A 27,219-nucleotide genomic window follows, 5' to 3' on the forward strand; every position below is an offset into this window, starting at 1 on the left:
AGGCCACATGCTAGCTTTTCTGTGAAGCTTTATTGTGGGTAATTACAATCTGTGTATGAGCCAAATGCTAAAGTTAGCATACTTAAATAATATGCTGATGCTTTGTAGGATTTCTACAATATTATTAATTTTAGTTTTGTGTGTTAGCATGCTAACATCTGGTAAGCTAGCAGTAAACGGGTGAATAGAGGGGGATGTCAACTGCAGAAATATTCACAAAGTATTAAGCACATTTTTACTGTGTCCCTATAGTGCTGCAAAATGAATAATTAAATCTGCAATGTTTTTACCACATCTCAACCAAAAGCTTGTCCTTGGCTAAGACACTGAACCTGAAATTGCAAACTGCTACATCAGTGGTGAACGTGCATGTAGCCTATGGCATTAGTTGAGAAAGCCTCCTCTGCTATCACTGTGATTCTCTATAAAAAGTGCTTTGCATTTCTACTTTATACAAGCTTAAGTCCATTGGCCATTTTCCCTGCAGGGGGTCAAACAGGAAATGTTTAGGGTTAACTAGAATGTATGCTCTTCTGTACTATTAACACATACATTTCATGGCAACCCATCTTGATTTTGTTGTGGATTAGTCTGAACCATTGCTTAATCAAATGATAGGCTCACATTCCAAGAGCTTTACTGCACGCATTGACGGAATTAAAAGCATTTCTTTTTAAATGGATATGCCAAAAAGGCACAAACTATTTCCCTTATTGTCTCATTTAGAAACATATCTGCAGAATGAGTCTGAACACACCTCAAAGTTCAGCATTAAAGAGAGACAACAGTTTGTCTTGAGCAGGTCTGGGACAGACTTAGTTCACTATAAAATCGATGTCCAGCTGAGATAATTCTCTGGCCTTTTTCCGAACTTATCCCCTGGCATTGAGCTAAGGGTCACAGCAAGAATAGATTATCTGTGCTGTAGATAGGTTCACAGACACAGAAAGTCAGGACTCCCTGCTAGTTTATGGTTCCGTAAGTCTATTGACAACATACTGTGCTGCTATACTGAGCTTACAGTTACTGTAGATAAAATGAACAAGTGGTGGTGGGGATCATGTAATCACCATCTTTCCGATGCAAAATAAATATCTGCCGGGGAACCTATAAAGTATTGTTGACATATATTCCTAGCAACTAGGGGTTAGACGTGAGACAGCGTTTCTGTTAATACTACTTATATTCATTATCATTCCATTAAACTGGAATGAGAGAGGAGGTAAACTCTGTCGATATCCAAAGTTTCAAGCTTATCATAGTGGGTGAAAGGATTTTCCAACTTGATTTGTTTATATTTATAAAAGTCATGAAGTGGACGAAACAAAAGCAAAAAAAATAAAAAATCTTTAATGTTTTTTTTTCAGATGCAGCATGTAATGTCAATCATTTTGAAATCCCACTAAATGAATAAAACATTCCAAGAACTGTCTTGTTTAAAGAAATGGAGAACAGTGGGAATAATCCATCAGATGAGTTCCAGTGTGACTGACAGTCTCATGGGTGCATTGTAGAGAGTCCTGTCTGCCTGTCGCCCTGCATGGAAAGAATGTCTGTGATCCAGTACTTGAACAGTGAAGCGACTGCAGTGGTTTCCTCTAGAACATGAAGAGACAGAGAGAAGCGTTTTAGTTACAGCAGCTGTTGCTAACAAAGACACATTTGCAGTTGTATTTTCAGCATAATAAATAAAAATCTCCTGTTGTCAACTTTCCTCTCTCCCTCTTTCTCGACGTATGTATCGCCGTTGAACATAACAGAACAGTCTCTCTTCCAGAGCGGTCTTCCCTCAACACACTCCTTGATATTGTAAAGTTAGAATCTTGTGAAACCATACACAGTGAGAAATGAGCAGTACACGTCATTTACTGAAGAAAGGTCAGGGTGCAGTGAAACAAACCTAAATGAAATAAAATCAGACCCTCTCCTGCAGCCATTTGATTAGGAAGAGACAGAGTGAGGAGAGTTGCTGTAAATCATTTCAAGAAGTGTGAAGGCAACCTTCTCTATGAGCACATAGAGCATCTCTTGCATGGCTGTGACTATGAGTAACATTCAATAACAGCTTTGTAGTAGACATTATCATTATCTGTAGACATGATTCATTCACAAGGATATTTTTCTCTGATGAAACCTACTGGCAGAGATTTCAAATGTTTTCAAAACAGAAGCATTCCTGAACACACACAATTGTAGAATTAATCATACAATATAAGGGCGTGTTTTGGGGGAGGGCTCTCGTGCTTTAGCGCGACCGCTAAAGCACGCTCGACAGTAAGCATTGAGATGGATCTGAATTGTATGCTACACAGTGTTACAAGACCTCAGGGGACAAGCGTGACTTTGTGGAGTTTGCCTGACTCTCCTGGCGAGTCTCCGTCGCCCTCTCTTTCTCACAAACAAACACTTGTGCGTTTAGGCCGCAAAAGTCCCTGTTGATCCAATTACGCGGGCAACTAGCCAACCATGTGAAAGCACAAACACTCGTGCTTTAGAGGAAACATGTCTGGAGACTGTGGCGATGTTTTGGCATCATGAACAAGTTGAAACATGTTAGTTAACTGCGGGTGGAGGTCACATGTAGTATGGACAGGAGCGGCTCCAGCAGGGCACATCTCGGGCAGGTATGTACAGATTCAGGCTGTTGAAGGCAAGTGAAGGCAGGTATACTCGGGTGAACAATGAGATCAATTTAAAAATAGCATAGAAAGCAAGCACATGCAGACAAGTGTATAAACCTGCAGAGACGGGTCAGTGAGGTTTCTGGGGCTGCTCTGAACAAGAAGAGGACGGTGTGGACATGAAAGCATCAGCATTAAGTCATTACTTTTATGACTTTCATTTGTGACGTGCGACTGCTTCGCTCACCTGCAGACAAAACGGATGCGTTTTGGAGATCCTCCAGCGACGTTTCCACTTTGTCGGTCTCTTTCTTCTGAACAAAGACCTTAAGCCTGTAGAGATGCTGTAGGACAGAGGTGGGCCTGTCACCGCTGGCTATGCTGCAGAGAAGGTCGTCCATAGTCTTCGAGAGCAGCGGAAGCTTGTCCACGCGAGATGACGCTGAAGAGGGGCAAAGAGGGAGGGAGAGGGGTCTGTGAAAGCCTTTTCTTGAACATTACAGGAGTGAGAAGAATCCCACTGGAGCAGTCTAAACAAGACATCCAAGTTAACACATTACACTGAATCTACTGTACAACAACTGTGCAATTCAGCTGCTTTGGTTTCCGACTTTTATCAATTCTGCTACAGGTGATTATCAATGTCAGACTATTACCTGTGCATTCTTATCATTTATTAGTCCTCCTCTTTCCAAAGCTTTTCTACCAGTTATGTGTGAGCTTGTTTTATTGCCTAACCCTCGGCACACCCTGCAGCTTAATCGACTTGTTAACCTGAGCATGTGCAAAGCCTTCAAATTTAAACCAAAAAAACCTCATTACAGAAAACTTTCCAAACCATGTTTTCAGAATTTTCAGTCTTTTCCACAAAATTCCTGAATTCAATATAATTGCAATGTGACTCTGTCAAACAATTCCTGGTGCGAAACCAAAAAACTATGGAAGTTGGTCTGGTTGCTGCAGAGGTGCCAGGTGCACTTCCCGAGTACTGCCAAGGTGCCCTTGAGCAAGGCACCGAACCCAATAGCTCTGGTGTGCTCCCTGTGTAGCAGTGTGTAGCAAGCAGCCCCGCTCATGTGTGCATGTGTGTGTACAACTGTTTTCACTAAGATGCTTGCAGAATTTATTAATTTTTTATAAACTTTATTTTGGAAACCACCAGACTTTAGCATCCAAGAACCTGAAAACAAGTCATCATCAAACTATTCCTTGGCTCCTTGAGTGTTTATTTTCAAAATGTTACCATGGATGAGAACAAGCTTTAGTTGCAGTTACAGAGGAGATCCAAAGAGCCAATCACAGCCCTGTTCAATACTTACAATCGGATATATAGATTTCCATTGTTGTCCTGAGGAAGTCTGCCACCTCAGCAGCTCTCCCCTCGTTATCCTCCTCTTCTTCTTCCTCATCTTTTCGGTAGGTAAACTCCAGGGCAGCGGCCCGGGGCGTGAGACCCATTGAGCGCAGCTTCTCTTTGTGCCGTTTCTTTTTCAGCTTTCTCTTTCTGTTCCTGCTGATGGACTCTCCTCCTTCCTCTCCAAGCGTCTGACTCTGACCTCTGCTGGACTCACTCACTGCTCCGTCTGTGCCACAGTCTAAATGGACGGCTGGTTTCCGTTTCCGTCTCCTCTTTTTTCTTTGCTGTCCTTGTCCCGCTTCGCCTTGGTCGAATTCTTCATCGCTACTCATGACGATGTCATCTGTTGAAAAAAGGATTGCACAGTCGTGATTAGTTACAAAGCAGCGGGTCTTTTTCTTTCTCTTAATGATCATGAACAATAAAATCTTCCATGCTGCTTGTAACCACCTTCTTTATTCTAAATCCAGCAAACTAAATTAAAACATTCTCACACCGCAGCATGTTGTCCACTACTCTCTCATCCCAACATCTCCTGTCTCTCTAAAGCTATTCTGTCCGACAAAGGCAAAAAAACACAGCCTCACACAGTGATTGGGCTTTTACTGGCTGCACAGCTTCTTTTCACATCTTTACACCTTCCCTCTCTTTACAACTAGCAAGGCACTGAGAGGTAGGAGAAATCAGTTCTTAGTGACCTGTTCACAGCAGTGAGCAGTGAACTGGCTAGCAGCCAGAGAATAATGCAGCTGAGGAAGTGGCACTGCATCAACTAATGTCTAAAAGGATTCCAAAGAGCTGGGCCGACTCATGGCATAGGCTCGGTGATATGTACAGTAGGAAATTGCAGAAGACGTCACTTTTTGGTTGAGCATATGTACCTTCGTCTTTCTCATGACTGAAGGTATTGGTTTTTTTTTTGGTTATTTGTGGGCCTTATGCTTCTATCAACAGGACAGTGGATAGAGTCAGAAATGAGAGAGAGAGAGAGAGAGAGAGAGAGAGAGAGAGAGAGAGAGAGAGAGAGGCACATGAACCACAAGGCTACTGGTGTTCGATCATCGATCCACTGTTGTGTGGTTGCACAGCATACTTGTTATGCGATCAAGATTTACAGACTGCAGCCAATGATGGAGAGAGAGAGAGAGAGAGAGAGAGAGAGAGAGAGGGGCAGCAGCAACTGAGCGAGCAATGGAGGAGAGAGGGAAACCAAACTAACGATGAGAGATGAAAAGAGTATAAAATAAAAATCACTAAACATATCTGAGCGTGTGTGAAATCAAGGGCCTAGAGTGGATGTGACGGCTGAAAAATAAAGCGTCCAAAAAGCCCCACAATGTCTTCTAGTCTGAGCCCAGTCAACTTAGTACCTATAGACCTTTACATTTTATGCCTGCCTTGAGCAGCTGTCCCAATCAGAATCAAGCATAAAATCATAAACCAAGAGGAGCCACTTAACTATTGATAGTACGAATCTTTCTGCATTCGTTCAGTTTGGGTACTCTGAAGAAATGATGATTGATGTCAGCAGACTACAACCTATTCTGAGTATCTATGAACATACTTGAAGAAACGTATATCATATGTAATGTCTCTGAAGCAAACTGTACTGACTCGATCAGCTGTGTAATGAGAGATTGTTCTAAATAGATGCTTGACATTCTTAGAGTAAAGGTAATGTGATTCTTCACACCATGCGTAGAGGAATCTAAAGCTGGAAGGAAATTGCGACGCATGCTGTGAACGGTATTTAACGGATGCACAGTGATCATTAAACTCGTCTGTCTTACAACCTGCATTAAGTCTCAGTGTGTATCTCAGATCCCCGTGGGTTATGCCGTCTTCTATCATCCAGTCTGTTTTATAGATTCAGCGTTAGGGACATTTAGTTCAATCCCTTACAACTATCCTCAACTATTAACATAACCTCTTCCTCATCAGGTTATTTACTCAAGATAAATTATGATTGCAATTTTCGCCAGGTAAAAAAAAAAGGGCCTGTTTGGTGACTCTAAAAACTCTGAGCTGAGGGCGAAACATAAAAGGCTACCCATGAATCTTTCTTTGGAACGGTTTTAGTTCACCGCTCTGACGTCTCAAATCAGTAGCTGCAAAGGGGAGAGCAGAGTGTTTGTAAAGGCAGCAAGGAGATGAGACAGCTTCAAAACATTGGCGGAATATGAGGATCCTTATCAACAACCTGTAATTTATCAGCAACTGGGATGGCCATATGGTATTTTAGACTACATTACCAGCACTTTTTCATAGTGTAGGGGGTTATGCTAACTGTTTTAAACGGGACTGTGAGTTTGAATGAGAACTAAGATAGGTTCAGCTATTTGGTTTCTAAACATTCTGCAGCCGAAAAACTGTGTGGAGTTTACCTTGAAAATAAAAATCATGCTTTTGCAACAATAAAAACTTGAATCCCATCAGGCAAAGCCCCTTGTAAACCTCGCCTGTCAAAATTTATAAAAACCACCTCCTGTAGAATTCAAAAGCCATCGTCAGTCCAAAACAATTCCTGAACCTACACATCCATCATCAGAACTGTAACAAAGACCATATATGAATCATACTGTACCACATTGACCATTTAACTGTCTCAGTAACATTAATATCATGGATTCACAATCACATTTCTTACTGAAGCTTCATCTCAGCTGAACTTTAAAGGACTTTGGAGAACAATTTCAATCAAGGCTCAGTGCCCACTAAATCAAAAATGTGATCCAATTAAGTGGCTGTTAGGCTGCCGGGTGCAATTAATCAAACTTAACCACGTCATTCATTCTAGAGGGCGCCTTGAGAGATCACCCTTTTCTGTATTGAGGTAAAGCACCAGTCAGGTGGATGAAGGTCTGCATTAAGGGAGATGATAAGCACCGATACATAATGAGCACGGTCTGTTATTACGGCCTCATCATTCCACTGGTTTATGACAAGATAAAGTACTGACAAAATAAACAGTCTTTAAACAGTGATGAAAGGGCCATCTCTATTCATCACTGTTCAAGAAGATTTAAGCTCATCATTTACAACTGCTCACTATTCAGCCTCATAGATGATTTGAACCAAGTGTAGATGCGTTGTTCAAGTTTACTCTGCCACACAACACATTCAACGGTTAAACCAAAGTGAAAATCACCGAGTCTCAAACACCATCTGCGATGCATTTAAGTTGTCCTCGGTTGAGAAACACAATTGATTATCACTGCCCGTTTCACTAAACTGGAGTGGCAGAGTTAAAGGAGAGGAATGACTTCAATGCTACAGAGAACCAATCTGGAGAATTCCCTGCAATAAATCTACACTAGTTTTATAGTGCACAGCAGAAGTCCATAAATGTTAGATTATAGTCTTTTTACCAGCTGGGTCCTTGCCACTATTTATATTTTCTAGCAGAGGGGAAGTGACAGATTTCTCTGAACCAATCTTGTAGTCTGCAGGAGGAGATGTGACCGTGTACAGCCGCCTGCCTGGATTGGCAGCACTCTGTGTCTTCAGTGAATCTTCTGAAACAATCATACAAAACAAAAAGAAGGTCATTGTTGTCCCACACTCAGAGCAGCAGGGTTATGAAAAAATATTTGTATTGAGAAAAAATGAAAAGAAACATTTCCAAGTAACATGTATTACTGGTGTTATCTTACCAGCTGTTGAGTTCACTTGAGAGGTTTTTCTTTTTAAGCAAGTTTTTTTGGCAAGGGCCTCAACACTGTATGGTGGCCTTTGGTCCTCTTGTTTGGGAGCTGCAGGGAAGAGCTTCTGGAGTACTTTCGTTTGAAATACTAAGAGGCACAAAAACAGAGAGGACACACACACCACTTTCAGGTAATCCAATGCATTTTAATGATAACATCCTACACTTTTTAATGTAACAATCTTGCATTATGTTAGACAAACAATGGTGATTAAACAAGAGTGGAGACCCCCCAGATCTGCCCCCATGAAAAGAGATAATGGTTTACAGAGTATGTGATAGTCACTATATTATCTTCTCTTGTAAAACACACTTCGATTTAAATCGTTAAATGCAAAACAGCATCACGATTAGCTATAATTAGCCATTTAATTCAACCAGGCTTGAGAGAAAACTAATCAAAAGTCATCTTAACTCACTCCTGACACATATGCAACTGTGATTTGTATGGGGTAGATAACAGCCTGGAAAAGACAGATCCTACTTATTATTTGACAGTGGAGCACGTGCGTTTGTTTACAGCACACGCTAACGAGCTACATTCGATAGCTTGCTATGTTAGCCCTCTGGTTATATACACCGGTTTTGAGTTTTACTAACAATGTTATCATTCCCGTCATACTCACTTTCTTTTCTGTGAGCCATATCGACGTAAAACAGTTTTGAAGGCTTAAATGTAGCATGAGGCTATAGCAATACGCTAGCAAGCTTTAGTTAGCATACAGCCTACACAGTTCGGCTCAGAAAGGTAAAAAGTCAAAAACATCACATCGGTAAGATAATTGAGCCATGCTGCTGTCAGTTTAATACATGTCCAAAAGGAACTGGAGGAGTAGTTTCAAATAATAGTCCGCTGTACAAATGTTCGGCTCACTTAAGCTCCACAACACAACAGCTACAGTGTTTGGCAGGGCAGCAGCTTTAGCCTTCTGAGAGGAGGCAGAGAGACTTCCCACCAATGTCCATTCAAAAATAATAAACAATTCATGTTTTTTGACTTTTGAGAACAAATGGGTATCTCAGACATCTTATATCTATATATCGTTTCGATCAGTCTGATCCATTCATCAAATCGGCATACAAAGCATTATTACTTATTATACAAGAAGCTATAAATATATAGGACAAACTGTATAATATTTTTTGATAACTAAAAGACACCTGTCGGTTTAAAAACATAGATTGAAACATGTCTAAACAAACTTAAAATGATATTTAATTCAATGAAATATAAAAGATATTTGTTCGAAATGTTTATTGAGATTTTATAAAAACGTTTTGTGGTATTTGTGCAAATCTTCAATGTGAGACAACCTTGTTACCTCGACCCTTCTACTTTTTAAAAAGTTTTTATATTTTCATTATGTTTGTGTCTGCCAGCATGTGTATCATGCACACTCCTTTTTTGCTGTGAGTTTAACATTGCCAACTGACTGTGTTGGTGTGGTTATTGTTTGTGTTTCAGGATCAGACAAGAGCTCCCCATGTGTTTGAATCCTGCAACAGCAGCAGTTTGGGGCGTGTGCACACAGAGCCAGCTGTACAAACGGGCTGGATGCAGGGTGAGAATACTAAGCAGCCTCATGGCTCAGCATCAGCACAGGACAGGGTTAGGATTTGCGCACCCTTCCAACTTGGTTTGGGACCTCAGCATGTGAACAGGCTCTGCAGGAGGAGGATCTACGTAGGATGTCCGCTCTGAAGAAGGTAAATCTTCCACTCTGTCTCCCTCTTAATATTCTTTGAGCACATATTTAACTCCTTAAACTATGAGCAGCCTTCATACAATACACATTTGACTGTAAATGAAATGGTCTGTACAGCAGTGTAAAGAGGTGTGTCAGTTTATTTGCAGAACATCTGAGTTGTGTAAGGCAAAATCACACTTTTTAATAATTTGCTTTTGAATCGTCTTCATAATTACTAAACTATAATAAGTACCAAAATGCATTTGTTTAAGTATGAACAGTCATTAAAGTAAGCAAAACATATAGTGTATTTTTTGCATGACTTTTGCATGCACATTAGTGTCGTTCATCACTCCTCTTATTTGACTCTGCATGTTGGTTCTGCACTTGGAAAACTCCCTGAGGAGAACACTTGGAAACTGAATATTTCAAGCAGAAAAAAGCCCTCTTACTTCAAGGCTAACTTCTTAAATGGATGTTGTGGCAGCTTTCAGCTCCCCTTGACGCCTTTTGTTGTGCCATGTCACGTAATATTGTATGTACCACGCCGACTGTAGTCTCTGTGGGTGGATAAGCTTCACTGACTGTGACTGACGCAGCGATGACAATTCTGAATGAGAGTGAAGGCATCTGAGGTGTTTTTTTGTTATTGTTGTTGTTGTTGTTGTTGTTGATGTAAGAATCGAGGCACTAAAAAGATCTGTGCAAACATGTTGCATAACAACTTGCAATGAATAATCGATGTAACAGCATATGTATTATCCCAAAAGGTTTCAGGAGTGGAGACTTGCACTCCTTTGAAGAAGAGATTGTGACGAGTGCGGGATCAAGTCTACTTTGTTGTTTGCAGGAATAGAAATAGTAAACAGGCTGTTTGCATTTAAAAAAAAAAAAAAAAAAAAAAAAAAAAACTTCAGATCATTTAGAGCTCTGACACATCATGTTGTTTAGGGTTTAGGGTTCAGTGTATTTGCAAATCGATGTCTCAGCTCCTGCAGATACCTGTGATGGAGCACTACGGAAAGATTGGAAGTTGTGTAGAATGCCTGCTTCAGCACAGCTACCGAATCCACAGCAGACACACAGCACTCAGCACCCACTGAGAGTGACAAAAAATGCTGGCTGCCAGCACTCACATAGTCAGACATCATAATCACAGAGGTGCTAAAAATAGGGGAATATATTCATTGCAATGCTTTAGAAGCTCATTGGAGTTATTGCTATTCACCCTAGCGGCTCGAAGTTTTACCAGGATTTTTTTTTATCAATGTCATACTTGTAACTTGCTGGGAAATATGAAAGGTTTCATTTTCAGGGCTCCGGAGGTCTACAGGCCTTTCTTCAATGACACACAGCTGCATAGTCTTTTTCGACCCTCTGCTTTCTACAAGTAAAAGTACACGGGGCAGGTGATCAAATATGGAACTGCAGCGTCTTCCATAGTAACATGTTTTCTCGGGAATTAGAAATATGTTTCATGGCTGTAAACATTAATTATGCAGTTGGCAAGAAATGCCATCGAGCACTAGTTGCACTTAGCAGTCTGGAGCAAATGTAATTACTTTTAATCAATAACAAGGCGTATTGGCTGTAACTAAGTGTGTGTGGCTTTGTGTGAATACTGCTCTGATGTGCCTATGCAAATCTGTGCATGTGTAGCTTGTTTATAACTAAAAAGAGAAGGAAACTGTGGGTGGACAGATGCCAGGTGGCAGGTGAGAAATACATGTCACCTCTGTGAGTCCTTATGTGACTGCAAAATAAATTACTTGTCACTTGCCTGCCTTAGTGGGGGGTCTAACGGTAACCTCATTCACATAAGTCTCACCAGTCTACCAAAGAAATCCCGATGATTCATAGAAGATGAGGGGGGGGGAGAGAATCCACATCCTGCCAGGCAATATCTTTGAAAGATGTTTAAACGTGTGATTAAAAACTACCACTCATGTACAACAAATAAAGGACAAAAAAAACTGATTGGACTCGAACACTATTTCCCCGAAGGAGCACTTTGGAACTGAAGGTAGCGTGTCTAATTGCTCACACACACACACACACACACACACACACACACACACACACACTGACTATTGCAGAGTTGTCAATGGGAAGCTTGTGTGGTTTTTGCCTTCTTGGCATTGACATGATAACGCTCTTATGAACTGCTTGATGCTGCGTTTGTGCATGTGAGGATGTCATTTCGGTCTTCACGGGGAGGCGGGAAGTCCAGTGTAAGTAAACGCAAGTGCTGAAACATTCAGCAGCCTCTTTTCTTATTCATCCCCTCACCATGAAAGACGAGCATGCTTTCCCTCTCCCTCCCTTCGAATATTTTATCTCACCTTATCTAGTTGTGCACCTTATGCATCCCATTCACCTTCTCTCTCCCAGTCTCTCTCTCTCTCTCTCTCTCTCTCCCTCCCTGACTCCACTCCCTCTCTTTTTATGCCTCTTTTCATTCTCTGAGTAAAGCTTCCCTGCATCTGTAATAGTTTGGCCTCACTTGAGGGATGCAGAGGGAATGGAAAAGATGGATGGGATGCAATTTTTATCAATCTAATAATGCATGAGAGCCAAGTGTGTGTAATGTATATACACTATGTGACTGGTTGTGTGTGTCAGTGTATACCTGTGCACCAGTAGTACTTTAATCACCTTTGTGCTTTGGTGGGCAGCTATTTCAAGGCAGTCAGGTGCAGTGGCTTTCCCTGTGTCAGTTGTGACTCATTACAAGGTCCAATAGCAAGCTTGTATTTATAACCCTCATTATTGTAATGTCTACTTAATGTTCATTATAACATTGGTTGTCTTTTCAAAGTTAAAGTTAAATGATCAATTATCATCCCACAGTCAAATGTGAAATGTGACAGATGCAAGGCCGAGGCCCTCTTCGAATGCTTAGGGTCTTCCTTGTTAAGTATCATTTCTAAAACCATTACTGTTGGTGAAAGACCCATCTCTTTTACAACCTTGTCTTTACCAGACCCTTTAAACTGTGCAGTGGACTTAAGTATATCAGCTTAATTAAAAAAAAAAAAAACCTCTTCACTGAAGGACATTAAGACAGCAGATGTTTGGGTTAAACAGGTCTAAGAGATTTGATTCACTAAGAAAAGAACTCTGTGATTTAATTGATCTAACGGGGTCCAGCTGTCTCGGATACACTGCACCTCGGTGGGTTTTATCGATAAAGAGCCAAACATTCGGTCTTTTCCCCCCAATACTCCCTCCAATTTTGGTCACATTTGCTTATAGCCCTCTATGTCTTTAAATGATGTCTCATTGACCTCCATCTGACCTTGCAGACATTCCCCCCTTCACTTTCTGGATGAACCGCTTGCCTCGTTGCACGAACATCTGGATGGGATCTTAGCTCTTCAAGTTCCCTTTCATCTGTTCCTGCCTATTTCTCTGGTGGTCCGTGTTCCAAATAAGTGAAGCAACGGGTGTACATAAAGTTAGCCTCGTCTCTGGATCTTACACAACCCTTTAATCCGACTGAAGGCTATGCCTTAGGAGCAACATGGTGCTTGTATGAATGGAAATGTCTTGTCTCTATAATTACTCAAACTGTGCTTCAGTGTTCTACGTTGAATTGATGGTGATTTCTGATGCCCTAGGCCATGTTCACACTGGACTTATTTTTTGTGTATGTATGGCCTGTGTATGACGCATCAGTTTAGCACAGAAAATAACAAGCGGGACGTCAAATCAGTCAGCAATACAACATTAAAACCTCTGGTTTATTTTTAGAATAAAACACTCCTCTTTGACTGTCCAGAACAAATGTCCGTACCTGCATTTGTTTGTAAGGTTAACATAGAGTTTTATACCATGTACATTGTATATCTAATATCTAATAATCTGTAAAATTACCGCGGGAATTCCTTTGTTTCCTCACTGCAGCTGTGCTCTCCTAGCTGCGGACGAGGGTGCATGGATCCGTAAAGAACCGGAGCGGACATGCAATTCACACCACGTTTTTGGCCACTGTTAACTAGGGACGTAGGTTACGAGGGAAGGTAAACACACACCTGCTTGACTTGTCTTTATTGGTCAGTTGTAAACACAGCGCTTTTTTTTCTCTTTTTTTTTCGGAATTCAAATATTTTATTGAACTTATTTACAGGCAAGGTACATAGCATTAACATAATTCTAAATATTGGATATGTTAGGTATCTGAGATCGGTCTCCCAGCAAACACAACATTGGATTAAAAAGAATTTCTGACTTAAACCAACTGCTCAATATATGAATGACCTGAGTCCAGAAAGGTTTGACCAAATGACACTCCCACAAACAATGCAGAAAAGTTCCTGTTTTGCTTTGACATTTCCAGCACAAGTTATCACTCATTCTATGAAGTCTGGATGGTGTGTGATAAAACCGATGTATAACCTTGTAGCTACTGTGTGAGCTTACCCCGAGTCTCTCTCACATATTTACCACATTCTACCACAATTTTATTCCATTTATCACATTCAATCTGATCTTCAGCACACAGCGCTTTTTAAAAAGGCTACGCCCTGTATGTAATAAAGGCGCTGGCCGTTGAAATAAGAAATGTAAACATGGCCCTACTGTCGTTTGTGTTTATTTTTGTGTTGCATCATTCTCTGATATTTTGTCCACTTCTGTGTGTCACGTCTTTTTAGTATTAGCCAGGGTGAGTAATCACAGTGCAACCCATATCTTGTGCTTTATCAGCACACTGCATTTGATGGTTTGTTTAGGTTCGAGGGGAGCAGGCAGTGCTTCAGGCTAACAGCAAGACATTTAAATGTATTGGAGTCATTCCAGTTCCTGTCTGTCTGTCCTCTTAACACACCGTTTGCTCTCCAAGGATTACACTCAGCAGCAGGAACAACCATATCCTATGAACATTCCCCACACTCAACTGTGGTTCTGAGTAGAGATAGGTGAATTTGTATCAGTGGTGGCTGGTCAATAGAGGGCGCCATCCCACCACTCCTCACATTCAGCCCCATTTACAAACAATGCATTCGCACAAACGATTCTTAAAACGATTCGTACGAACATTTTTGTAATAGAATTTATTCTTACTCTGTGAACAGAGTCAGAACTTCCTCAGACCGTGATCACGCACAAATGAAGGACCTGCTTTCTAAGAAAATATTAACAAACATTCTTTTCACTAAATGCATGATATATAAAAAATACACATATACATTTAATAGGCAAGAATAAAAAAAAACATGTTTCCAATGCATTAAATGGATTAACAATGCAAAATGTACTAAATAACCCTGATGTGTACTTTTCATCCTGATTATTCTTCTTTAATCAAAAATCTCATCGTTGACCACTCCCACCAATGGTGCCATGAAATATTGTATCTGTTACCAAAACCAGATGATTAGTTTGAGCCCATTTATGGGCATGCAGGGATCAAACACATGATGAGAAATTTCAGCCTGTGCCTTCAGAAGAGAGCGCATCTGAGCGCTCAGACACACCGTCCTTTGTTGCCTTTGAGGCCATTTCTTGCAACCGTCTGCACCTCTCCGCTCTCCAATCGGATGTCCTTATATTTAGACATGGGGCCGTGGTAGTATGATAATTGAGCCCGTCATGATTCTGATTCGCTAACATGCGCAAGGTGTTTAGAACAAAATTGGCTCGCATGCACGTCTGATAAATCCAACTGTTAATTTGTGTATGCACTTATTTTATGTGCAGAGTAAGAACATTTCTTCACATATATTAGTGAATGAGGTCCAATGAGAATGACAGACCATCATTAAATATGGTTTTCTATACATGCTGTACATCTACAATGTTGAAAGGGCAAGGTAAATGTTCTGCGTGTTTAAACTTACTGATCGCTGACATTTCTCCAGTCTTAATTCAGTGTCCTGGGCCTCCTCCTTGCCTCTGATTATTAAGTTTCACATGCACATAAGCTACTCTTCTAAAAAAACGCTGGAGCTTCCAGGGGTTCAGGGAAAATGCATCCATGATCAATTACACAACACCACCCTAAAGAACGAGGCATGTTGTCACTGGATCAGAGCGTAGACTGCTTGTGAAGGTAGATGAGAGCAGCAGACCGGAGTAGCACAACAAATCAGCAGTTTTTAAAGTTTGTCTCCACAGAGTAAAGGAAATACAAGTGTCTGAAGCACGAAAGTTTCTGGTTGTGTTTGTACAGTATGTTGAGACAAACTCATAGTTCACTGAAATACAATCACTGCAATTCTGTTCGCCAACTGAGATATACATGCTGCTTATTCTGCGAGCAATTTTGCCATCAGCCACTGGTTTGTTCTGTATGTGTGTATGTGCCCATTCTACAGACATGTCTTTGCTTTGTTAAGAATCCTGAAACATCACTTGGACAAGAGCTGTTCCTGTTGACCACTCTCTGCCCTCGTCTAAATAGCCTGAGTCGCCCCAAGCAAGAGGCATCACATGAAACCGGAGCATTGGAGTCTGACATGTTTGGAGAAGTTTAGACCACAGTCTATTAAAACTAAGTTGACAGGGTGCACACATATCAAACCCTGGTCACTTTAACCTTGTACATTTGTACATTCGAAAAACAAGAAGGACTACTTTTCCTTTTAGGTGCTTTAATTTGTGCACAAGCGAAATCACAGAGGCTATTTCTGATCCTCAGTCTCGAGTCTCATGACACAGACTCCATCAAACAGTAGATAAAAAACAATCTCCCAGACAAATGGACTTTCAGGCGGGAAGGTAATCAGTACTTTTATCTGGGGTTATTTTTTAGAGAGCTGATATCAGAGAGAGAAGTTTCTTTGTGGCCGCAAATGGTGTGTGACTCAGCTCAGTCGGCCCATTTCATTGTCCTCAGATAATGTGCATGTATTTAGTTGTTTTACCCTTTTTTTTTTTTGTTTTGCTTCTGCCTGTATCATCTTTCTGTTCGTCCCTCTTTGGTGCTCTCAAACTTTACCATAAATCTCTGTGAAAAATAGTCTTTTGCTGAAACATGTACGAACTTCACAAACAACAAGAAGAAAGAAATGATTTAGTTGTGAATTTCCAAGTTATTCTTGCTTCTTTAGCATTTTTTCCAATTTCACAGGAGCGGCTGTGGATCAGTGGTAGAGTCATTGTAAAACAAAAGGTTTGGGGTTTAATCCTGAAATCTTGCAGCAGGCGTGTCCTGGGGCGAGCCAGTTAACCCCAACTTGATCCCGCTGCTTCGTCTGCAGCTCACAAATGAGTATTAATATTAGTTAATAGTGATGCACACTTTACAAAGCAATCTATGCCAACAGTATGTGAGTAAATGTGAACAGGTAGGTGTGATCTGCTGTGTAAAAGCGTTCTGAGTGGTCAGAAGACTAGAAAGGTCTAAGTGTAATGTAAACCTTAGGGAGTCTTGGGTGGAAGAGTCTTGAACAAATAAGCAAGAAATCCAGAACCTAAAATGTAAATTTTCCCCTCACTCGTTTTTTAAACAAGCCAATACTTTTAGATCAACATAATATGCTTTTTTCCTAATGTCTCACCCATATCCACTCTCTCTACGAGAGATGTCGATGTAACAGGGTAATAACATAGGAAGTAAATGGAAACCTCTAATTCATGGTTGACTTAATGTCTCCACTTAATCCTTTTTCATACAGCCTCAGGGTACAAGTAAAAGTCTACTAGTTTTATTGGAAGACCACAAATGGTAAACTGCAGCAGTACGGCCAAATGGAGCCTTTTATAAACTAATTGAGTGAAATGTGTTTGAAGAGTGGAGTTTCATGGCCACTGCTTTGGATTGTATTTGAGGATCTGTTTTTGCATTTGAGGAATCTTTATTGACTTTGACAAAAACTACAAAAAATAAAATGACTTTGTTGTGGTTCATTTAAGTGATTTATATTTGGGTTGAGTTAGGTCTGTTTATTCCATGTATGGCTGGACTTTGTGTAAAACCAGGGTATAGCTGAACAAAAGATTGATCTGAATTAAGCCAGCTATTCAAGTCTATTCAGAAAACAAATCTTTCCAAGTACCAAAAATATCAAGGATGATTCTTGAGTGTCTTTGCATTTCCCGTTGTCTCAGTTATCCATGGGATTGTCCTGGTTTGTCTTGTAAATCTGTCTTTTTAAAACATGCTGACACAAATCCTCTCTTGTGCTCATCCCAAGATTAGCTTAAAAAGACAAACAAACAGATTCCTAGTGCATTTTCTCATGTGAAATAAGATGACTAGACTCCCAACACCAATCCTTTCAAAGCGTTACTTGAGGAAACTGACAACTCTGTGTGTGTGTGTGTGTGTGTGTGTGTGTGTGTGTGTGTGTGTGTGTGTGTGTGTGTGTGTGTGTGTGTGTGTGTGTGTGTGTGTGTGTGTGTGTGTGTGTGTGTGTGTGTGTGTGTGTGTGTAAAGCAGAAGTGTGTCCTTGACTGTGCATTTTACACACTCCTCCAGTGCAAAGCTCCGCCAGCCAGCTAACCAGCATCTATTATGAGTGTACATCATGCAGCTGTTGGAGTCATTACAGACCAATTATTGCATCTCTCATCTCTGCAGATACTTCTATTTTTATCTGCTGGACAACTTGCTCTAACACTACTTGACTCGACAGTATTTTGTTGCATGTCGTGGTCAAGAAGACTTTAATGCAGATTTACTTGCAATAATTTTTTTACACCCAATTATTTTTTATATGAAGTCTCATGTATCGAAAGCTGTTTCTTTGTTAACATCATCTATATCTTCAGCAGAGTTCTCTCTGTTTTGCGGAGTACAAATGTGTAGAGTCACACATTTCAAATGTAAGGTCCAATATGTAAAATATCTACTGAATTACATCGTAAAATGACCTGACTATATCATCAGACATGAAGGAAACAGTCTGAATGGTTAGTCTTTGTTTTAACCAGAGAAGTAGGCGTTTTTTAGGGAACCCCAAGAGGCTGTTTTGAGCAACCTTCGGTTCGTCAGGCAAAAGACAAACCAACAGTTTCTGCAGCAATGAAAGCGAGCAAATAAATTGGTTAAGATATAACTGATTCTACCTAACCTATAAAGCTTTTTCATTTTCCCTGTAATCTCCAAGATGTAAAAACATGGTCAAACTAAGATAAATAGCGGAGATGCTTTTGAAAAATTGAAGAGAGGTTAGAACGCACAAAGGTTTCAAGACTGATTCAGAACTGGTTTAATACTGAAGCTTCAGTGTCAACAACATTTCACTGCAATGACTACAAGTTCCCATATCCAAAACATAAAATACGACAAAACACTTTTTGTGCATTACAAGGGCCAGCCCTGATGTTGGGGGAATGTTGGCCTGAGGGAAAAGAGGGATGACGCAAACTTCACAATTCAAAGATTCTAGATATTAACATAAATGTATTCTTTATTCGTGCAACTTTAATCTGTCAGACAATTATATTAGAGACATGCTGGTTATGATGCCAAAACAGATTATCCTTTCAATACCTGTGGGATCTATTAATATATAAATAATTGTCTGAAAAGCCCTGATTACTTGCATTAATTGATGCACTAGCCGATATCTCTGACTGCATTTTAGGCTGCGCTGAATCAGACAGATACTAATACTGTTCACCAGACATTTTAAATCTAACAAAGATTCAACTCCATAGTGTTTTAACTGGATGGTAAAGTCCGACCTCAAGTGAGGCGTTGTTTAAATGGCGCCTTCAATTTGAAGTAAAATGCCATTCTGATGTATTTTTATGATGGCAGGATTTCCTCCTAATATGCTGCTGCTGAAGTAGAAAATAAGACTGGATGATGAGAGCCTATGTGCTTGAGGCTCTTCTCCTGTATGAATGATGCAGTGAGTAGATATCATATTGAATGTCCCTCAGAGACACAATAGTTATTCTCTTTTCTTTTCTCTTTTTTTTTTTGTATTTCTGGTCCTTTCTATTTAAGAGTTAGAGATATACGCTTCTGTTTAATTAAAAGGGACACTTATCAGATCAGTCTTGTTGAAGTAAAACTCATAGAGAGAGAGAGAAGCATAGATAAGTGCTAAAGTAAAGGAATGTTAACAATACCGTGGTGGAAAATGGAGCTGAGAGAAAGAGAAGGCGGTCTGTCTTTATTACGATAGTCATTAAAGACAACAAAGAGGCTGTCAGTCAGACACAAGGACAAAGAGGCAATGATATCACCTGCTGGGCCACCACCACGTCTCCTTTAATTTGATTCCTTCTTTAATAGAAATTCTGTATTTTTTGCATAATGAACATCAATAATGACATTTCAAGTCACAGCAGCATCTTCACCTGCAAAGAAATGAAAACAGGATGCTTTGTTTCTGTCGTCACCTGTCTTTGGCTAACTCCCAGATAATACTGAAGCAATAATAAATGTGGGTTGAAAACATTTAGAAAGAACTTTTCACAGACTATAAGCATTCATTATTGATCAATGCAGCCAGTGTCATAATGGACTGTTGTACCTCTTGGCATACTGTGGCAGAGCTGCTGATGGAGCAGAGACAGCTTTGACATCAAATCATCACATCACATTCTCAAATAACTTAGCAAGCTTTCTCCCATCTCAATTCAGCAATATTTTGCCTTTGCTCTTGCAGCTGATGATATACTGTGCACACAATAGCCATTGTTCTTAGAAGTGATGCCTCAAGAGGAAGTGATCAGACCTTGTTTGTTCCAGTGGGTTAGTTTTGTAAATCAAGTAATCAGACCATCCAGTTAATCAATCTGTTTTCGGCTTCTCGGTTCATAAGCAACTGACAAGACAATGGACAATCGTGTAAGTTTGGAGAGAACATGGCCACATTAATACCTACTATAAGACTGTAGCTCCAGTTAGTTATTGCTGTCGTCTAGGAAGTGGCTTAAAGCGAATATTGCTGTTTGGTTTTGACGGGGCTCTCAAGTTTGGAACTGAGTTCAGATCTTTTTAAAAAAGTTTTGTTAATCACCGAACAATGTCTGTGTTCATCAGACAAATGTTCAAACAATAAGGAGTGCATACACTTAAATACTTTTATTGACATGGACTGGAGAGTTGTTGTGTTTTTGTACTATTTCAGCCCTGGAGAATTTCCGAAGTTAACTTTACTTTAAAGCAGTTTATGTAAAGTATGTCTGATTTATAATTTACTATAGTGTGACATTAATTTAGTTTGTGTACGTAATAGTGGGATAACAAGAATTATCTGATTAATTCCTGACACCTGGTCATGTTGTGAAGATTTGATCTTTTTTTCTGGGTTTCTTTTTTGTATATTTATTGAAGAGGGTTCGGGATCATTTCAATGACAGACACACTCACACCTGCTTCATACTCGCTGATATAGTACACTGCAAGGAAACAATTGCCTCTCTCTTACAGTAATAGCTACAGCTATAGGTTTCAAATCCACAATGATCCTTGATAATTAGCAGTTTACTAATACTAACTGCGTTGGTTGCCAACATGTTATCGAAGATGTAATTTATGGTAAGCAATTGGTGGTATGCTAATGTTAGCTGCATGTTATGGTTGCTAACCGGTTATCAAATATGCACTAATGCTAAAGGATTGGTTGTATGCTTGTGTTTTCTGTGTCTCACAGTGGCAACACTTTTTTTTGTGGCTATGAAATATGGCTAATGTCCCTTTGGGTCGCTTTTTATTACAGCAGCAATGGAGCTACCCTCCTTTAGCATGGGTGACAGAGGACAATCTCAGCTGGGTGAATATAGTGAATGGAGTGCCATTAGACTGTTGGCGCATCATATCGTTTCCTTCATGCATCATTTAACTTACCTTTGACTGTTTGGAGATTGATTTAAAGGCACACAGTAAAAAATGAACATTTTACACACATCTCCCAACTGGGACCATCATTTAGTGCTCTGCTGCTCAGATAAAGGTTAGGAAGAAAGGTCTGAGATAAATATGGGAGGGACTGCTTTTGATGCAAATGGTGTGAGAATGGAGTGTCGATTGCAACTCTCTAATCGTGGGTCACAGCATGGCTTGATGATTTCTCCTCTCTGCTCCACCTTATCTGCTTTCAGCTGCTGTGATATTAACGTTTCTCCATCTCTGTCCTTCTTTCTCTCTTTCTCTTCTCCTCTTTTTTTTTTTTTTCTGGATAGGTGTTGCCAGGCATTCTGCAGAAGCATTGCTGTATCTTACCCAAGAGGAACACAGGTAAGGAGCAAACAGATGTCCCCCCCCCCCCCCCCTCCACTAAACACAGCGGAAGCACACAGAGGCAGATGCAGAAGGAGAGAGCCAGTCAGTGGGAGTAATGAATGAGTGCTGATGTTGGGGAATGAGTAGTCAGTGGGTGGGTCACATTGTCTGTCTACCTGTTTTTGAGTTTGCTCTTAACATCTGTGAACTCATACATCATCTGGTGACTATAAACACTCTTCCTTTCTCCAGATTTTTTTTTTTTTTTACTGCTATGGCTATCCAATGTTATTTCTAGCAGAATGATCATATTTCAGAAGTATGTTAGATTATTTTGAGGTCTCTGTTTGGCCTGATTTTCTCCACTTAAGTATTAGAGGGAGGGAGAAAGTTGGGGGCAGTTTTTGCAAACTTGTGATGACAGGCTTCTTCACATCATTGCAGGTGTGAAGAGGTTGCTGATAAAATTGAAGAGCAGGGAGATATACTCAGGTACCTGGCCACAGCCTTCACAGTAATGATTTCTCCTACCTGTCGGGTGACTCTCTAACCTCTCGACTGCAATGAGACTGCATGCCCATGGGCTTCCACATCATCCATCCCACTAACAAAACCTCACTTACGCTACCCTGGCGCAGAGCCGCCATGCAGGGGCTCGCTCATTTGTTAAACTCTTGGGCCATTTTGTTATCTTACAGCCTTGAACCTCTGCCCCTCCCTGTTGTTTTTCTCAGCTACTTGACTAGAAAACTAATTGGGGGTGTCTTAGGTGTGACCCAAATGCAGACTAGTAGAGCAAGGCTGCATCAACCTTGGTATGAAGGGGACACTTGGAAACTTGTAACAACTTTGAGGTGTTGGAGCTATGACTCTCTGTTGGAGCTCCAAAAGGCATCTTGCAGCATGACACTAATGTTTGATGGGCCATAAAGACGAAATCATCAGCACTTACGCAGACAGGAAGTTTGAAACCCCTCCGATCAGTAGTGTAACTGTTTAATTTCAGCATTAATCCTCTGAGCTTTTAGGACAAACTACTGGTTGTCACTCTATTCTGTTGTAGATGCAGCTTGAATCAGAATAAGTGTATGTAATAATATGTTTAACACACAAGGAATTTAACTGTAAAGACTGTGCTCTCTTTGTGCAGATGTGAACATTCAATATTAACAATGAACTAAAAATATAAACAAGTAATTAAAAACTATCATGTACAAGACTAAATAAGATTATTGTCCAGTGGTTAGTTGTGCAAAATTATGGTTATCTTAACAGTATTTAAATTTTTGAGTGTGCGTAGATGATCATTTAAATTAAATAACATTCACAGTGACAGTGTCATTGCAGGGTTATTTCACAGCGACAGGTTTGACACTGTAACTGTTTAGCGTCCATCAGAGTGACAGCCTGGGGGAAGAAACTGTTCTTATGACGGGATATTTTGGCGTACAGTGATCTGTAACGCCTGCCGGAGGGGAGGAGCTTAAACAGTTAGTGTCGAGGGTGTGAAGGGTCTGCAGTGATGCTACCTGCCCGTTCTCTGACCCTGGACCTGAATAAGTCCTGGATGGTGGGGAAGGGTTGACACGGATCATCTTTTCTGCAGTCCTGATTGTCCGTTGCAGTCTGTGTCTGTCCAGTTTGGTTGCAGATCCAAACCAGACAGTGATGGATGTGCACAGAACATGGATTGAACAAGATCCTTTAAAGGGAACATATTATGAGCAATCCACTTTTACAGTCTTTTTGAATATACACTTGGGGAGTGTCTACTAACCCACAAAATGTGTGATAAGCTCATCCAGTCTGTTGTTTGTGGTTTGCATAAGTCTATCACAGAGAAAAATGCTTTGTTTCAAATTTCCTCTCCTTGTGATGTCACAGTGGGATCCTGGTTTTAAAAAAAAACAACAACCAAAAAACCACCTCCCCTCCTGTGTTGTATCCAGCAGCCATATTTGTCCCAAGGGACATGCTGACGAGTTGCCATGGAAGCGCAAAGTTGAACTTGTGTTTGCAGTGTTGGTCATAGAATGTAGAAATATATCTGTAGCCCTATCAGCCACCAGGAGCAGCTAATCATCGGCTATTGGTGTTGGCTCAATGAACTTGACATCATGCGTCCTTAAATATTCTGGAAGAATCACATTGCCCAGACGGATGAGCTGATGTGTGTTTAGGTAAGGTCTCTTGCAATCACTATATGAATATGTAGGAGCCATGGGTGCACCACTTTCTTGACTGGTCTAAGAACATGGTGTTCTGACAGACTGGACTCTTATTACAATAACCTTGTGATAACTTCATGAATATGGAAAGACGGACCTCTAAAACTTTTCCAAGAATATTAAGGCAGACATTGTTCTGTTAAGAGCCATGTGTTCTCTTGATTCTTGTAATTTGTGACTGTGTCATTAGCTATATTGTGTGCACGTAAATGTTGACTTTCTATTAAAAAAAAAAAAAGTTGTACTACTCTCCTGTTAAAAACAAAACAGTTCCCTTTTTTGAAAAGGTTGCTCCTTCCTGAAAGTCACTTTATTCTGATCGATGATGCTGTCACAGAAACACAGTAAGTAGCTCTTGTCTTGAACACTCAGCAGAGACGCATCAACGAACTCTGATATTGTCAGAGTGCTCCCAAGTGATATTCATTTGTTCAGAGATATTCATTGGACCAGCAGCTCCATCTGAAACGTTAGAGCTTTTGCTGAGCAACTCCTGCACTTCACACTGGCAATATCAAAGTCCGCAGTGCTCCCTGTATTTGTAACGTCTACCTTGGCATCCCTGTCTCCATGGTAACAGAGTTTGTGGTGTCAGTATGTGCAAAGACTGCATTGTGTCCATTTTTAATAAGCGTTGCTTCTCCCTACTCATGAGATTTGGCGCTGATGTGTTTGCAGACGTGAAACAGATGACAGCATAAATGAACACCAGCATTTTGGGGCTTTCTCGTGTGTGAGTAATGTAGTGGTGAGTCAGCCATGCGTCTGCATGAGGACAGACATGAGTTGAAAGATTTAGTGTAAGGTTTGAGGAGAAGGAGGGAGTGTTTTAGCAAGAGCAGTCGAATTTCACAGAAATGATGAAAAGCAAGTAAAATCAGAGGAGACTTTGAGAGTAATGGCTGTGAAAAGATCGGTATATCTGGCTGGTGAATATGATTAAGATGCAGCACTTTGCGCGTGTGTGTGTATGTGTGCATGTGCTCATCTCTACTGTACTCTATCGAGTGAAGGGCACCCTCTTCTGGGCAGTTTTTCATCTCTCAAAATTCTATCTCCTCCTCAAAAACACTTCCCTTAACTGCTTCCAGCGTCTTAACTCCTATGTTTTAAATCTCCTGAGTGATGAAGATTAAGATCAAGTTTAAGTCTCACACTCACACTGTTTTCAGAGTCCTTCCCTCCTGTAGATATGGCTTCGTTTGTGCCAATGACAGGTCAGAATTTCTATGTGACAACACTGTTACCATTTATAGACAATGAGTTAAATTGAATATTTCAGCATTCTGGTGCAATTTTTCTGTCCGTAATGGATTTGTTGCATCAAATTATCTTCCTTTCTGAAATTCCCTGCTCACATTGTCACAACCAGACTCAGGCCAGACCAAAAGAAGGTAAACGTAAGGTTTTAACTAAATGATGTTAATGGTCATAACAAAAACCAAAAACAAAAGTAATAACCATTTACAAAGAGGGCGAGGTGTGTGGTGTTTGCTGCATGTTGTAAAACTAAACCACAACAAAACAAAAGGAGCTGTGGCGACGATGCGATGCTTGAAGTGGGTGAGAGAATGGGAGAATGAATGCCCCATCTTGAATAGCCTACATCTGGGGGCGCTGGTGGCGCAGTGGCAGTGCGCGCGTCCCCATGTATCAAGGCTACCGTCCTCACGCGGGCGGCCTGGGTTTGCGTCCAGCCTGTGGCTCCTTTCCCTGCATGTCTCTCCCCACTCTCTCTCCCTGATTTCTGCCTCTATCCACTTTCCTCTATAATAAAGGCAAAAGGCCAAAAATAAAATCTTTAAAAAAAAAAGAAAAAGAATAGCCTACATCTACGGAGAGTGTTGGAACAGCGCAGACCGACAGTCTGCGGTGACACAAACACGTACAGACGGAATATTTTTATTAAAGAGAGCAAGAAGATGAACATTTTAAGTTCGCTGTATCAGGCTGTTTGTGCCTCAATTAATCCGTGATAGCATACTGTATAGTTGCTGTAAAGAGACATACTGCTGACTATTGTATCATGGGAAATCCTTCAGTCATCCTTTCCAGTATTTGGAAATTCTGTTTTACATGAGTTGCATTCATGTACAGTCATCTTTTGTTGGACCCCCTGTGTAGGTGTCCTTACTGTTATTGCTTCCTTTTTTTCCCACAATTTAAATTGTTTTTTGTGTCGGCATGATTTATTAATGGTGAAGCATTCACAGCCTTTAATTGTTGTTCCTGGGGTTTGGTTATATTTTTTGTCGGAAAAACAGGAAGTTAAAATCCTTTTATTAAGTTCAATATGCTGATAGTTTCAAATGTGACTGTTGCCAAGTAAGCCAACTATTTTCATCACAGAGATGCTCTGATTGACCAGTCACAGACGAGCTTTCCTTGATAGGTTGTTTGATTCAGACCTGATAAATAAAGAATCAGTCAAAAGAAATCCACTGACAGACCGATCAGAGTCTCATTTATTCCAAAAGAAAGGTTTTGCTTTAATTTAGTTATTTTCATGCAATGATCGAAATGTGTTATGCAAACCAAAATATGAATGAAAGATTGCTACATGATCTAGCTTAAACCTGGAGGGGTTTGTCAGTTGCCATGGAAACACGTTAGCCAAGAGGACTCGGATGATAACCAAGAGACATGTTGAGGACGGGAAAAGTTTCTTTTGTGTCCTCATCCAGGCCTCAGCAAAAGTCCCTGAACTTCAGAGCTTGCGTCCTCACCTTGCTCGGCCTCAGTCTTGAGTCACATGTCCAGCCAGAGTCGCAACAACCTGCTGTGAATCCAGCTGACATGGGAGGGAATCAGCACCTGCTCAATTAACTTAAGTAATTAAAAGGCGAGCTGTCGCTTTCCCTCTCAGTACATGATGAATGCAAACACATTTTCTTTAAGAGCATGCATGCATTCATGCACAATGTTGATATTTATCTGGAACAAAACCATATAGTTGATGACCACTCATTATATGCAAAAGTAACCAAAACGGAGCAGACTCCACAGTAAACTCAGTAAAAAGGTGCCCAACTGCAAAAAGACCAGAAACTGGGTAAGAGCAGCAAAAACAACACAACGCGTTTCGGTACCAGACCTTCATCAGCGCCAAAACACATCTGTTGTATTGTTTTTGTTGCTCTTAGCCACATAAAGAAACTTTAAAGGACATTGGTGTGCTGACTTTTTCTACTCCTTAAATGCACTCATTAAAAAAGAAAGACAGATAGAGTCACCCAAATGGGAAGAGAGAGACTGTGAGTGAGATGCAAAGCACAGATACGTTGTATGGACTGAGTTAGAAAACACTCTGCAAAATATTGTCAAAGAACAAGAAAGAGGGAAGATAAAAATGAAGCTGTAGCTGTTTGTGTGCTGGAGGCCCTCAGGATCTCCCCCCATGTCTGCTAAACTCCCCACTGCTGTAGATGATAATGAATCCTGCAGTATCTCTCCTCCTCAGCCTTCTCTACTTTCAACTGTCCCTTTACCCCCCCC

At 40.6% G+C, this 27,219-nt stretch overlaps 2 protein-coding genes and 2 long non-coding RNA genes across 6 annotated transcripts in view; 2 read left to right on the top strand and 2 right to left on the bottom strand.

Annotated features, from left to right (window-relative positions):
- Nucleotides 1-1,335: 1,335 nt before the first annotated feature.
- On the bottom strand, nucleotides 1,336-8,656 carry erich1 (glutamate rich 1). Of its 2 annotated transcripts, XM_079369054.1 has the most exons (7): nucleotides 8,308-8,656; nucleotides 7,632-7,769; nucleotides 7,347-7,493; nucleotides 3,941-4,321; nucleotides 2,869-3,063; nucleotides 2,739-2,774; nucleotides 2,256-2,641 (listed from the first exon to the last, which is right to left on the bottom strand). In XM_079369054.1, the coding sequence occupies exons 1-6, from the start codon at nucleotides 8,324-8,326 to the stop codon at nucleotides 2,752-2,754; spliced, it is 903 nt and encodes a 300-aa protein (XP_079225180.1). In that variant the 5' UTR covers nucleotides 8,327-8,656; the 3' UTR covers nucleotides 2,256-2,641; nucleotides 2,739-2,751. The 2 variants fall into 2 exon arrangements, with proteins under 2 accessions (XP_079225179.1, XP_079225180.1); XM_079369053.1 differs by lacking the exons at nucleotides 2,256-2,641; nucleotides 2,739-2,774 and adding an exon at nucleotides 1,336-1,598 and having other exon boundaries at nucleotides 8,308-8,655.
- dlgap2a (discs, large homolog-associated protein 2a) overlaps nucleotides 7,726-27,219 on the top strand; it is a 181,599-nt gene continuing 162,105 nt past the window's right edge. The window contains exons 1-4 of one of the 2 annotated variants that reach the window (XM_079369042.1): nucleotides 7,726-7,812; nucleotides 9,147-9,388; nucleotides 21,457-21,511; nucleotides 21,941-21,988. In XM_079369042.1, coding sequence (XP_079225168.1) covers nucleotides 9,371-9,388; nucleotides 21,457-21,511; nucleotides 21,941-21,988 — 121 coding nt within the window. In that variant the 5' untranslated portion in view covers nucleotides 7,726-7,812; nucleotides 9,147-9,370. The remainder of the gene's footprint in view (nucleotides 7,813-9,146; nucleotides 9,389-21,456; nucleotides 21,512-21,940; nucleotides 21,989-27,219) is intronic. The other variant, XM_079369039.1, reaches the window with a different exon arrangement.
- Nucleotides 20,533-25,764, bottom strand: LOC306840041. Its single transcript, XR_013781285.1, has 2 exons — nucleotides 23,274-25,764; nucleotides 20,533-23,198 (listed from the first exon to the last, which is right to left on the bottom strand). It is a non-coding gene; the product is annotated as an uncharacterized lncRNA (long non-coding RNA).
- Nucleotides 23,606-27,174, top strand: LOC306840042. The gene is made up of 3 exons (XR_013781286.1): nucleotides 23,606-23,676; nucleotides 24,012-24,068; nucleotides 26,409-27,174. It is a non-coding gene; the product is annotated as an uncharacterized lncRNA (long non-coding RNA).

This window comes from Symphodus melops, assembly GCF_947650265.1.
Source record: "Symphodus melops genome assembly, chromosome: 19".
NCBI classification, from domain to species: Eukaryota; Metazoa; Chordata; class Actinopteri; order Labriformes; family Labridae; genus Symphodus; species Symphodus melops.

What these genes read in the sequence shown, in the direction of transcription:
- erich1 (XM_079369053.1), bottom strand. An exon ending in TCAAGTGAACTCAACAGCTG is followed by an intron (nt 7,494 to 7,631) that starts GTAAGATAACAC and finishes TGATTGTTTCAG; the next exon opens with AAGATTCACTGAAGACACAG. An exon ending in CGCATCCGTTTTGTCTGCAG is followed by an intron (nt 1,599 to 2,868) that starts GTGAGCGAAGCA and finishes TTCATGTTCTAG; the next exon opens with AGGAAACCACTGCAGTCGCT.